The 14514-nt window shown below is 41.4% G+C and overlaps 2 protein-coding genes across 9 annotated transcripts in view; one reads left to right on the forward strand and one right to left on the reverse strand.

Moving 5' to 3' along the window:
• KMT2E (lysine methyltransferase 2E (inactive)) overlaps positions 1–11392 on the forward strand; it is a 53424-nt gene extending 42032 nt beyond the window's left edge. Inside the window, 9 exon segments of the mRNA XM_090135779.1 lie at positions 4–257; positions 394–450; positions 1785–2348; positions 5109–5410; positions 7257–7345; positions 7446–7492; positions 7494–7566; positions 7728–7819; positions 8681–11392. Coding sequence (XP_089991905.1) covers positions 4–257; positions 394–450; positions 1785–2348; positions 5109–5410; positions 7257–7345; positions 7446–7492; positions 7494–7566; positions 7728–7819; positions 8681–10195 — 2993 coding nt within the window. The 3' untranslated portion in view covers positions 10196–11392.
• A 1238-nt stretch (positions 11393–12630) lies between these two features.
• Positions 12631–14514, reverse strand: part of SRPK2 (SRSF protein kinase 2) — a 134691-nt gene continuing 132807 nt past the window's right edge. For all 8 annotated transcript variants that reach the window (XM_031596426.2, XM_031596513.2, XM_031596665.2 and 5 more), the window contains one exon: positions 12631–14261. In XM_031596426.2, the coding sequence (XP_031452286.1) occupies positions 14077–14261 (185 nt within the window). In that variant the 3' untranslated portion in view covers positions 12631–14076. The remainder of the gene's footprint in view (positions 14262–14514) is intronic.

Genomic DNA, 14514 nt, shown 5'->3' on the forward strand with positions numbered 1-14514 from the left:
CAGATCTAACAACACCTCTAAAAAAACGAAGACTGTACCAGTTGTTGGAGTCTGCATTCTCAGAAACCTCTACACCTACTCCTTCTCCATATGCCACACCAACTCATGCTGATATTGCTGCCTCAGAGCCATTGATGTTTGCTACTCCTCCTAGGGTAAAAACAGAGGATGAAGCTTGTAGAAATGGTTACAAACCCATTTATTCACCAGTTACTCCTGTAACTCCATGTATACATGGAAATACCATGCACTTTGAGGTGAGCATTGTAATGCATTTCAGATTCTTTATCATTATTGTATAAATCAGTATTTGTAGTCCTGTTACAAGGGGGTGTCTTAAGTTTCTCTACGCTAACAGTTAAATTGACTTTCCATTTCTTCTTGTTCATCTAGAATATTTCCTCACCTGACAGTTCCCCAGAAGTAAAAAGGCGAGCTTACACTCAAGAGGTAAGGATATTTGCTAAAATCTCTGAATATTTGCTTAACTTCATTTCTATGTCTTCAGTATAACAGATGAGTACAAAAAACAATGCTTGGGTTTTTCAGGCTGTATCTAGATTTAAATTAACATTCTCCTTTTTATCAATGTTTCTTAAATGCTTGAGCCTAATTTGACTTAGACTGAGAGAGCACAGAAGGATAAATATTGTGGTTTTGGTGGATTACTTGACGTACAGCGAGTGCTACGGGCGTGTGCCCGGAGTTTCCCGGGTAAGGGTGTGCTTCATTCCATGCGATCGAGCCGTACGGTCGAACCACTAGAGGGCGACTTGGTTTATAGATACGAGAACTTCTACAGGGGTGTTTCTATCTGAAAGATGAAAAGTTCCACAGCAGTGTGGAACTTGAGTTGTGTGACAGCTACCACATTTACATAACTGTCTTGAACCGTGAACTTAATAGCACCTGAAAAGAACAGGTAAAAGTAACTAGTGATAAAACGTTCAGGTGGTTATTTCTGGAGAGCTTCACTTCTGGTGTAAATGAATGACCCAGATACTTTCTGTGGGCTAAGTAGATACGTATATAGAAAACTTCATTGTTTTTAGGTCAAAATGTTAACAAATATTGGAACACAAAACTTTTCATGCAGTCATAGCAGTTGATTGAATTTAACAGCTACTTTCAAACTAATGTAATTGACTATTTCAGCATTTAGCTGACTCAAAAAGAGGAGTTTTACTTAAGAATTTTCTGTTGTAAAAGAAATAATTGAAAAAGCATTACAAAACCCTAAAACAGGTTGGTTTAGTAAGGATACTTCTAAGCTTGGGCATGTGCTGAGTTTTTTTTATGGTTTGTACAATTACAAGAAATACTAAAGTCAGTTTATTTAGCTTCTGATATGTTTTCCTCTGCAGAACCATGAATTTACTATGGTCTTAAAGTTCCTCAGTGTCCTGGAAAAGCTTCCCCCTCACCACCTTTTTTTTCTTGAAATAAATTTTTTTACACCAAAGATCTGTTTTATGTTTAAGTTCAGTTCCTTTGCAACCAGGGACTTGTTCCTGTTGAAGCTCTTCTTCATTTCTCAGTCATAAGCAAACACTGGTTCTGAAAGCTTATTTTGATGTGGGTTAATATATTTTTTTTTTATTTAAAATCCTTTTAATGGTGGTGGTAGAGGAAAGTATCTGGCTACAGAGCTATTTCTTAAACTCATGGTAGTGCAAAGTTCTTAATCTCATTTAAAGGCATAGATGAATGTCAGAATGATTTTATTCTGCAGTTGCAATATGGAAGAAAAATTTACATGTTTTCTTCTTTTATTTTTCATGCAGGGATATGACAGAGCATCGATTCTAGCACTGAATTCTTTCAGAAATTCCAACCTGACAGAAATGGGCCTGCAGGAAATAAAGACTATTGGATATTCCAGTCCAAGAAACAGGACTGATGCGACACGGCAGTGCACAGGAGAAATGGAATCTGTGTCAGACCTCCAGCTGGGACTCGAAGTAATTGAGCAAAGCACACTGCATAAAAACCTGGAAGCCCCTACACATGATAGGACTGATTCAAGCAGCCAATTAGAAACTGCTCATTGTGGACGGGGCACAATTTATTCTTCCTGGGTAAAAAGTCCCGACAGGACAGGTGTAAATTTCTCAATGAATTCTAATTTGAGGGACTTGACCCCTTCACATCAGTTGGAGGTAGGAGGTGGATTCAGAATAAGTGAGTCAAAGTGCCTGATTCAAGACGATGCTAGAGGCATGTTCATGGAAGCATCTGTTTTTTGTACTTCAGAAGATGGAATTGCATCTGGCTTTGGAAGGACTGTCAATAATGACAACTTGATGGATGGGAATTGCACACCCCAGAATCCTCCACAGAAGAAAAAGGTTATAATTTTAAGAATCATTTTGTCTTTCTCACATAGGCTATATATCTTACGTATTTTTCGATAGCAGAAAGAAACATTAATAAAAATCTGGCTGATTTATATTTAATGTAGATATTATGCAGGAGAACTTAAGAAGAGGAAAGAGGAAAGTTGCATACATCCATTAATACATTCAGATTTTTGAAGTAATATATAAAAATATAATTATTTTTACTTCATGTTGTTTCACATGAGTCTCAAATGAATTACTCAATAAATAACTGCTTTTCAGGTTTGAAAACGGTTGCTTGTGCTACCAAGTATTAAAATATTCTATTAGACAGAATAGTGCCAACCTAAATCATGTACAGAGAAAATCTCTGAATTATTACAAGTTGCATTAGAGGTTTATGATTCTAATGCTTCAGAATTCTCATTTTTATGTACTTACAGTATCTTTGTTTTGCTGTTACAAACACACACAAACCTATAGGTACAAGGAATCCTTTATAGAAGAAGAAATAAAGCAGTTGCTTTGGTAGACAAGCACAATCAAAATTTGCTGTTCTTGTCAAACAGCCCCTGTAGGTAACAGCTTTCAGTGTGCTCAGCTGGAAATAAAGTTGGAAGTTAACCTGTGGGAATATCCTGACTACTGTCAGGTTAAAACTCCTTGATTCCATGCAGAAAAGTTGACAAATGTTAAAAGTAGTGGTTTCCATTGCAGCAGTTACTGAGTCTGTCTTCTAACAGTCTGCAGAATTTAGTGATTTATATTCTTCATGGAAGTAATATTTGAGGGACTGGAGGTGAGTTTTGTCTGCGTGTGTACGTACATTCATGCCCAGTGGGGTGTTTTGGTTCCATCATGTCCCCTTGCACTTCTTGGGGTGCATCCTACGAGGGAGTGGCTGTGACTGTACCATCACAAGTTGCTTTACCTCTCTTTGCACCCAGACATAACTGTAACAAGGTAGTAGCTGGGTTCTCACCTGGTTCTGACCCTGAGAAGTTCAGTAGTTCCCTTTCATGTTACTGTATCCCTGCTGCTTTTGCAAAGCCATGTGAACATAGAAGTTGTTAAAACTTGTTGAGCTGCTGCTTTTATCTGAAGGTGAAGTGAATTTCTCCTCAAATTGCAGCAGCACCTGATGGGTGCATTGGTAACACCCTGTTCTCTTAGTGGCAGACATTCTTTTCATGGTTGTTACTGCTCAGTGCTTGCACTGCATTGATGCACAAATGAAACACTTGTTGTTCTCCCTCTGCCTCCCCTGCACGCGCTCAGAATTCCTGTCTAAAATCTCGCTTTGAGGAAACAATCAGAGGAAATTGTATCTCTGAGAGAATGGTTTTCTGTTTTTGTAAGGGCGCACACACAAATTCAAGTACACTTTGCAGTCTAAAAGGAAGAGGGCAAATTTCACTTAAGGTGAGGGGGGAATTCAGGATTTTTGTAGAATAGCAATAGAAGCCCATGAATTTGTGAGAAATACATGTCCTTGTGCATTTATTAAAGGAGGGGCTTCTGTATCTCAGCATCTTTATGAATGTTTCCTTCTTTCAGCACTTTACAAGTTTATCCCATTTCAATATGTCTCTGTACATGGTGGGCACAAATCACAGATTTAATCTGTTCTTAACATCTAAGCTTTGCTTTAATCTTCACAGGATCCCACTCCTGTGATGTGGGAAGTATAAGGTATTTCACAGCAAGATCAGTTCTAAACCTTGACTTTCTCCTAGGAAAAATTAACTGGTTTTGATTTCTTATGCTGTCGTACAGATGAGTTTTTAATGGATAGAAAACAACCATGTGGGGCTGTGGACAGAGCAGCCTTCTTGCTTTCTAGCTCTGAGTAGAAGTGGATGTCTGCATTTAGTGAGAACTAAGCAAGTTCCCTGATACGTAGCAGGAAAGACATGAAATGAAATTTCCACAACACAGATTTCCTTAAAAAAAAAAAAAAAAAGTCTGAATGTCAGCACTTCAGCATTCTGCATCAAATTGTGAAGATACATAATGAAAGCATTTGAAAATCTTTTTTTTTCTCAGTGGAAGTAATCTATTAATATTCTTGAATTTTAATCTATGGAAGTTTCTGTGTTCTAATTTATGAAAGAACTTGTCTGTATGTGTGTATATGTATATACACAGATGCAGAGTAGGACTGCTCATCTCTTCCTGGATCATTGGCTTTGGTAACAAACTTTTTACTTGAAATTGATCACTGAAATATTTTCTGAATTGATATTGTAGAGTACAGAAAAGACACTGATTTAAAATAAATTGTGGAAAATATGTCATGAGGCAAATTCTTTATGTTAAGAAAAACATATGAGGAGCTCAAAGAATCTCATGATTTATGCAGGAGAGTGAAGCAAAAGTTTGGTAGATTTTTCACACAGGATCCAGGGTGAAAGTGATTCAATCTCAAACTCAGCATTATTTTATCAGTATGCTCTTTGCAGTTCCAGGAGGAACCACAAAGTACTTTGTAGCTTCAGCCAACGGCATGAATTCAGCAGCAAACCTTTTCTGACCTGCATCAACTTCTGCCTCTTCCCTGGGCAAAATGCACGCCTCCTTCTCCTGGCAGAAGCTCTTTGCATCTTCTTTGTACTCATTAATACCTTGGTGCCCTGTAAATTTGCTCTTCTGTTAAGCTCCATGCATTTTCTTTTAGAACCAAGTAGATGGTATCTTACTGAGGGAATGTATTCAACTGAAAATGTCAAGAGGGAAACAAGTCAACTTTCTTCTGATCTTTCTCCATAGGTATCCTTGCTAGAATACCGTAAGAGACAACGAGAAGCTAGAAAAAGTGGCTCAAAGACAGAAAACTTTCCCCTGGTTACTGTATCTCCTCATGCTGCTGGTGGAGGAAGCATAAATAGTAACAGTGGTGCTAATGATGGGTTTAACAACAGTAGTGAAAATGGGGAACAAACTGATAATGCTGCGAGCCTGCCTGTACCACTGCCAACTGCTGTTTATAATGCAGCTCCAGAAGATGTGGGCAACAACAGTGCAACCAAGGAAACTTCTTCCAGTGAGAAGAACGAGCCTGAAGTTCAGTGGTAAGTTACAGATTGGTAAGACAAAAGTTCTGAAACACTGTTTACTTGATTGTGTGTCACTTCTATTCCGAGTCTGTTTTTTGTTAATAAGATTACTGATCTTTTTCAGCCCTTTTTTTCAGATTAGAACAGTTGTCTGACCTCTTACCTCAGCAATATAACAGATACCTCATAAAGAAGAGAATATATAGAAAATTATCTGTAATATATGTCAACTTATTTTTAGTCAGGGTGTATTTTTTTTTTAAGAGCAAAAAAAGCTTTAGCATGAACAAGACAGGTCACCTAGTTCTGTAAGTTATAAAGTTTAATTTGAGGCCAGTTGTGAATTGTGAGAAAATGGCATCGCAATCCTTCCGCAGTTGCACAGATCCTGCAGAGTGTTCTTGGTAAGGTGTGGAGGTGGGAGCTGGATGGAGAGGGTGCTGTAAGGGCTGTGAGAGCAGAGTCTGCTTTTCAGCATGGCCTCAGCTCTGCGTTAAGCTTCCTTGTGTTGCCACTTCTTCATCTATGGCTGAAGATTTGTTCTCTTAAATTTCAAAAGCTTTCCAAAGTACCAGAGGGAAGAAGGAACCCTGTGATGATGAACAGGAGCTTCTAGAAGACTATAGGAAGTCTTTTTCAGTGATCTAGTTGGAATGCATTTTTCTTGTTTGCTGTTACTTACAGCATACAGTGACAGCTTGCAGTCTACCTAGCAGCTCCTTCTGCTCAAGTAGGCAGTGTGTGGAGACACTTGTGTAGTTGCTTATGGTGGCTGGATGGCTTACCTGTGTGCAAACTGTATTGTACTCCACACCAGATATTCCAGATATTTAAAAGCAGATGCAGTGTGAAGGGGGATGACATAGGATGGCTTCAATTTGTGCAGCTTTTCCCACTGCATTCTTTGGTAGCCTGAAAATAGCTAGTCATTCTGCCAACTCTGTCTCCAAAATATTGCTGGAACAAAATAAGCACTGCAGTTCTTTATGCTGTAGTGAAGGCCTGAGAGTGTTGCAGATGAACATGGGCTGAGGCATTTAGCACCACTCTGCTTAGATGCTCCAGCTGTTCCAGAACAGAAGGAGTTTGCAGAGCCAACTCAAGGGACAACATAAGTGCAGTCTTCAGTATCTGCCTGAAAAGTGGCTGTAAGTTCATTATATAGAAGGCAGTGTACTGTATTTCAAGGAAAAAGTGTGGGGTATAGGCTGAACCCCAACATTTATTTCAGTTGCAACAGTGTTGTAGAGTATTGCCATATGTTCTTGCCTAAAAGAATAATTGAGTTTATAATTAGAGTGCTGTCATTACTGTTCTCGATCACGTTGCGAGTGTGTAACTGATAGCAAGAGGCATAGCTGTCATTTCACTTACTATCTAGCAAGGTAAATCTGGAAGCTTAAATAGTTTGCATCTGTAGTTGTGTAATATTCACAGTTGCGGATCTGCTATTAGAGAGCAAGTTATTTTATAGTAAAGATAGGACTTCTGAAGGCTGCTTTCTACAAATGGAGAGTATGAAGCAGTACTCACTGCGTGTATTTTTTAAAATGTGTGTTTTGGTTTGTCAGCTGAGAATTAAAAAAGGAAAACAAAAACACAAAACAACTCCAGACATGTATGGAAGAAAGGAATTGATATTTCTATAATGTAACAAGGTTGAGGAAATCAGTGTATTTAAAATGTGAGAAAACAGACCTAAAATGGCTAACAAATGGCATTTCTCCTGTAGGGTGAGTTATTTGGCTGTTATGTGCAGTCAGCCATGTAAACTTTCTGTGCCCCAGTATTCGCATATATGTTGTCTGAAATTTGGTCCGTGGGAGTACATCTTAAATGAGAATATGCTTCCCTCTTCCAGGACTGCATCAACCTCTGTGGAACAAGTGAGAGAACGAAGTTATCATAGAGCTTTGCTTCTCAGTGATCATAGGAAAGACAAGGACTGTGGTGAGTTCACTTACTACACTGAAGGTGGATACCTCTAAGCAGTTCCCCCTGGTAGCTCTTAATCGTTCTAATGCTGTGTTTGGGTCTGCTTCATCTGTAGGGGGAGAGTCACCCTGTAGTCCATGCTCACCGTCCCATGTTCAGTCTCCCAACTTCATCTCATTCAAATCTCATTTTCCAGTTACAGCTTAAGGTCCATTCTTTCGCTGAATGTATGGAAGGTCAGTAAGCAGATGACCTTATATGACACTTGATGTATTTGAATGATCTCTTACAACAACTTCAAGTAGCTCTTTTAAAGTCAAATACAAAGTGCTTAGTGTTCTTTACAAGATACTTCTTTTTCTTCACTTTAATATTTATCTCTAATTTATGTTTATAGAACCTGATCCTGAAAATCCAGAGCCTACTTCTGAATGTCCATCCCCAGATACTTCACAGAAGACATGCAAGAGTCCTTCAAAAGCAAGCAAGGTAACACACTGTGTATGCAGGTGCACGTGCACTTGGTGTGCATCGTAACTGTTTGTACTTGTCTCCATTTGACCATCATGCTTTATTTACTATTTAGATGAAGATATACGTGACATTTCTGTTAAATTACGTAACATGGGTAAACATCTGTTAGCACATTTGCAGACCTTCCAGCATGCTAAAAAGTTTGTGTCCCTCCAGTAGCCATATCTGCTTCTCTATGGTTTTGTGTTCTGTAGGCACAGAAGAGGTTTTGTCAGTGGATTCAGTATTGCATCAGTTCTGCAGGTGAAATGCTGAAGAACTGACAGAACTGACAGCAGTAAAATGACTGAAGTAGTGCTCCCCTTAGTAGAAGCTGGCTCTTGCCAGGCCAGCAGTAGCACTGCTTCTCAGTAGAGGCAGCGGCATGAGGAGGAATTATGAAATGCAGTAATTCAGGTTGTAATGACCAGTGACTTTGCTTGCGTTCTGCCAGTTCTAGAATGTTAAATCATTCTGAAAAATACTTTGTAAAAATACTTTGTTTTAGTAGTAATTATTCCTTTCAGACTTGGAAATGCGAAGCTCACAAATAACAGATTCTGACTTAGCCCCAACAGGCCGTATTTCTGTTACTACTTCCAAATGCATTTGCTGATCTTTGATTTTAGAGTATAGTTTGTTTGTACTTGCTAGAAATGATGCCTGTACTAAGCTTAAGCTTCTTCCTCTCGCAGGTTTTCATATATCAAATGCATTCTGTGCCTTAATGTTTTTCTGCCATCATCAGAGAGCACTATTCTGAGAAGCTTCTTCTTGCTTTAATGCTTTCATAACTAAAATGTTCTGAACGTTTTGCTCTCTTTCTTTTTGTTCTAGCCCTCTTCACCGAGTCCTGTAGTTTCAGCGCCATCACTGGGAAAAACACCCACAAAGCCAGATTCACACTGGGACACTGCAGCTAATGCACCAGAGGCAGAAGGTGTGAATCATCCAAAATCAGAGCTGCAACAAAAACAGCTGACAAATAATGTCCAAGCACTTTCAAAAACTCATCCATCTCAATCACATCTGCGCAGTTCTGCTGAGCAACTTTCACATTCACAGAAGTTGCCTTCTGCACCTTTGAAGCTCCATTGTCCCCCTTCGCCTCACGTAGAAAATCCCCCAAAGCCATCGACGCCCCACGCGCCCGTGCAGCACGGTTATCTCTCACCAAAGCCTCACTCGCAGCAGTTGGGATCTCCGTACAGACCTCATCATCCACAGTCACCTCAAGTCGGAACACCCCAGAGGGAAACGCACCGTGGTTTCTATCCCGCAGCGCCAACCCTTCAGCCCAGTAATCAGCAGCAGGCCAGCGGGCCGCTGTTCGCTCAGACAGCTTCAGGACAATCCTCGGCTTCTTACAGCCAGTTCAACCAACAGAATCTGAACAGCAATGCCCCACCTCCCCCACCTCCTCCACCCCCTTCTTCCACCTACTATCAGAACCAGCAGCCCTCTGGAAACTTTCAGAGTTACAGTCAACTGAAGGGTAGCATCCCCCAACAGACTGTGTTTTCATCTGGACCAAATCAAGCACTTCCTGGCTCTGCGGGTCAGCAGACAGTGCCGGGACACCACGTAACTGCAGGGCATTTCTTGCCCTCTCAGACCCCCAGTATTCATCACCAGGCTTCAGCGTCTGCTGCTCCTCCTCCTCCGCCACCACCCCCTGCTCCGGGCCCTCACCTGGTTCAGCAGCAGAGCACCCATCAGCAGCATTCTGTAGCACACGTCGTCGGCCCGGTTCACGCTGTGGCGGTGGCTCCCGGATCCCACATTCACTCTCAAGCTGCCGGTCACCATCTGCCGCCCCCGCCTCCGCCGCCGGGCCCCATTCCCCACCACCAGCCTCCTCATCCTCCAGCCGGACACCAAGGTTTGCAAGCACAACACCAGCACGTTGTAAACTCTGCTCCTCCTCCCCCTCCGCCTCCCCCATCCAACGTTATAGGCTCGGGGCACCACCCGGCATCGGCACAAGGGTTACACCACCCATCGCATCAAGGACCCCCCCATTTTCCCTCAGGCGCTCACACGAGCGTGTCTTCCTATTCCTCGCAAGCCCCCCACCACACGACATTAGGACCCGGACCTCAACATCAGCCTGCTGGAACAGGGCCTCATTGTCCGCTCCCTGGTCAGGGTCCCCACATCCAACCTCAAGGACCAAACAGTATTGCAACCCCCACCGCTTCAGGGTTCTGCCCGCACCCTGGCTCAGTAACGCTTCCGCACGCAGTGCAAGGACCGCAGCAGGCGTCACCGGTGCCTGGACAGATCCCCATTCACAGAGCACAGGTGCCGCCCACCTTTCAGAACAATTACCATGGTTCAGGGTGGCATTAAAACGGATCCCCTTAATCCTAAACATTTTTAAAATGTTCTGTAATATAAACTGTGTATATTTCATATGTACCTGTGGGAGGTACTTTTTAAAGCTTGTACATGATACTTTGTATAAAAGCGAACACCAGTGCTCTCTCATTGTATCTTTCCATTTTTTTGCTTTTTAAAATTCCCGGAAACGTGCTGTTCAGCCAGTATTAGGTATTCCTTTTTATTTTGTAAGTGAACATTCCAGCTGTTTTTTCGGGCAGTAGGTTTGATGCTGCATAATCTTTAAAGTTTTATCGTTGCAGTTAAATTCATTTAGTGAATGTTTTCTATATTACTTTTATACATATGTAATTAAATAAGTACACAGGCTAAGTGATGGCACTAACAACTTTTTTTTTTTCCATTTTCTTCTGTCGACAGTTTTGTGTGCATAGAGATAGAAAACAATGCAATACAAATTTTTATAGTTTTGGTGTGGACATGGCTTTTTGTTTCATCAGTTATTTGCAGAAAATGTAATTTAATGTATAGACCGTTTCTAATGTCTGAGTGCTGTAAATACTGTATTTCTTTTGCTTGTAAAATTGCTTAAAGCTACTTTCATTTGATAGAGTAATGTATATAATAAGTCTCTTTTGCAAAAAAAAAAAAAAGGTGTGATCTTTGTGAAAGTAGTACAGTATATGATCTTTAATTTTTTTTAATATACTGTCACATTGCAGCACTGGTTGGGCATTTTAATTCATGTTAATAAATCACAATTATGTCAGTTTTAACCACTTGTCCGGAAGGGGTGCTGTGTGTTGAGGGCTGTGGGCACAGAGAGCAGCCCTGCCTGCTGGGTGGCTGTTCCTCCTGTGTGGTGTCTGCTAATGGCCTTCCTGTCATTGCACAGCTGGCTGTAGCAGTGAGTGCAGGAGGGGATTTTTGTTCCCTTGCTGAGCTTAGAGGAGAGGAAAAATAGTTTTGATTCAGGCAGGGTCTGCTGTCAGGTAATGCAGGGTACGGTTATTAAGTATGTCAGTTTATTTAATGTTAATTCATGCATACCAACGCAGTGTGTCTAACATATGCCAGCACAATGGTGCAGTAAAGCTCTATCAGATGATGTTCTCATTTTAGTTACAAATCACAGCACCACCTGCACGAGTCAGTACGTGTGTTCCTGCTTCTGTTGGAGCTCTTACTGCAGTATGGTGGGAGTGAGGCCTTTATAGCGTAGCTGTGTATGAGAACGTCCTGCAGCTCATCAGTGAGTGTGCTAAATTCTATTCACATAACAGAACAAATGCTTGCTGGCTCTCTTTCAGAATCCAGAGAAGAAAACCAGCGTGCACCTTCCTCTGCTCTGGCTGCTAGAAAACCTGCCACTGGACAGGATGGGAAATGGTACTTCCTACTGACTGAGAAAAAGTGGTAATTCTTAGACTATAGACACTACTTAAAATTATTTGCTCATAATTATCAGAACTTCAAGTTGCTTCCCTGAACAGTCAATGGCTCTGCAAAACACACAAACATGATATGGAATATGCTGTCTTCTGTGCGGTCGTGCAGTAGAAGCATATTGCCCAGCTACCAACCAATGCAGCAGAAAAAAGAAAAAGCACACTCCTGAGAAATCGTGGCCATAGTTCACAGCTGGTTAACTGGAGCCACCTCCATCTGTGACCTATTATTTGTTAGCACTTTACACTGCGGTTACCGTGTGACCAGGGGGGCAGCAGAACAGGCCCAGCATTGGCTGTCTCTTACTAAGGTTTGTTCTGTCACAGTGGTCAACCAAATGGAAAGGAGTGCAGCAGCGGTGAGTCCCCTTATTTGACTTGCATTTTAAACTGGTGCAAACGCTGATATTCTCTGTATTTAAGAACAGCCCTGAGATCAGTTGCAGCATCCAGACACTACCAACAGCATGGCCAGGTGTGAAGCGTAACGTTTTACCTCTTTGGATTCCTTTGTAGCCTTTTGTTTCTTCTCACCAGTGTCATCCTTGAGGCCTTTAAAAGCAGTTCCTGTGAGAAGAGGGAAGCAGAATGCAGAGGCACCCGGTGCTGACACCCCGTTGGTGCAGGGCCACAGCACAGGATGAGTTTCTGCAGCCCGTAGCCTTGGTGGTGCGCTCCTTGGCCGCCCCTGGGTCTCTTTTGGATGAGGTGTGTACGGATGTAGGGAGAGGGTAAGCAGCTGCTTGCTTACGTGAAGTTAAAACACCTTGAATGAAACACGACTCAGTTTGGTCTCATTTCATTTAACACCCCACAACTGCAGCCCATTGTTCCCCGTTACCCTTCAGAAGGATTGGATTTATCCCATGCGATGTTGGTTACGGCTGAACAGAGAGCTGCGCTTCAGCCCGGGTCACCCCCACCCACCGCCAGCACGGCGCGTCATTCTAGCCAACAGTGGGCTTAGGGCTATCAAAGATGCCAATGACAGCACACTGTCTGAAAAAACAAAACACTTTAATTAGACAACTGCAAGCACCTCAAACAACTGGTTATTGTTACAGCATGGGGCTATTTTCTCACAATCTAGTTATTGCAAAGGCATGTGAATAAATTTCATATGGACAAAATCAGTAAAAAGTGGCACCATAGTTACATGAAAATCAGAACTAAGCTTACATTCATCCCACTGACTTCTAAAAGAGGCCAAAACACACCTCCATATCGTACATTCTAAAATCTGTATTGCCTATAAGCCTCAGTCTATGTAGCTTTTTTCCTAGGAAAGCGTAGTTTTGCGTGCAACGTACAAAGAAGAACTGCATGTCTAGTTATGGGGAAAAATAAAGCTAGTGCAATTTGTTTTAGAAACATGTAAAGCTATGAATGGGATGAGCATGATCTCACTTCTTGCATTTTACTCACTGCACTGTAAATATTTGCAGCTGTCCTCCCTTTGCTGACTCAAGCACACGCTTTTATTATAAAAGATCAGTAATTCTACACAGAGTGGTTCTCATGCTCGACCTTTAATTTGTTTCTTAAGGTATAGTACAACTTACAGTGCTTAGAAAAAGGCAACACCATATGGTACCATGTCTTCACTATCACATTGTAAGGGAAATTGCTTTTTTCTTTCCTTAAAAGCAATTAAAATAGGCAAAAGTTCTAAAAGGGAGTGCTAAATGATAATGCATACTTTATTAGAAAGAAGTCTAGCCTTCCTTTAAAGTGCCATTTGGGGAATGAAATCCTGTAAACCAGAGCCACTTTGTTTAAAATCCAATGAACGGGAACTGCTACAGAATAGAAAGTTTACACAATTCCTTAAAGCAGTTTGAAGTCCACTACATGCAATTGGTTTGCTATAAAGCTCTCTAAAACTTAGTAGCTTTACTCTGAAATTGAGTCCCCGGTCCCGTATTTAAATGGAAATAAACATTTACAGGGTGCATTTACATACACTATAATACAAGAATGACGTCCCTTTGCCAGAAGATAAAATTGTACAATTCCTTGCCGTAACTCACTTCTGACTTCATAAATTTCTTATGCTTGTAAATTATATAATATGCATCAGCTAAAATAGTTTTTTTCATAAATAGTTACAAAACTTGCCAAAACACATGGGAGGAAGTTTCTTTTGTTCAAAAATCTGACATCTGAATGCCACACAACACAAGAAACAATGCTTAAAGACACGTTAAGTGTTTTCTGAAGAAAGTGGGTGAGTAAACTACTAGCTGAGGACAAAAAGACTACCCTTCCCCAAGAACACAGTGCACAAAAAGCAAAATGTCAAACAGTACCTCAAGCAAAATAAAGGTCTGAGGATTGAAGCCAGCTCACGTGTGATCCTGCTAGAGGATTTGTGACAGTCACCATTTAGGTCCGATGCATTGAAAAGTGGTTGCTGGCTTGTTTTATAGCTGAGAAATTCTGCTAAGAATTCAGCCATGGATGCCTAAGGCATTCTCCAGCTGAAGCACGTTTCTCTGGGACCATTTCTAGCATGGGGATCAGGAAATCTGTAAACTGTGCAGCGTCTTCGTGAGGCCAGCCGTACTTCTCCACAAGCACATCGAAAAGACTCCAAGGCTTCAACTTCGTAATGTGTCGCAGTTCTCCTGCAAACACAAACGTTACTGGTATTAGAAAAATATCCCTTTACCCAGTAGTGACCAATCCTTGTTTAGTTCTCCGAGAAGCACTATTTAGAAAGATCAGCGCACTGCACGCCTGCTTGAGGCTCTCACAGTGAGTACAGCCAGCAGTGAAACCAAGGAAGCATCATTACACCCAGATAGCACTGGGGCCAGTGTGTTTTTTCCTGTTATCTTTGAATCACAGAACATCTCAGAAGGGGGAAGGCACCACAAG

This window comes from Phasianus colchicus, chromosome 1, assembly GCF_987193195.1.
Source record: "Phasianus colchicus chromosome 1, bPhaCol1.hap1.1, whole genome shotgun sequence".
Classification (NCBI taxonomy): Eukaryota; Metazoa; Chordata; class Aves; order Galliformes; family Phasianidae; genus Phasianus; species Phasianus colchicus.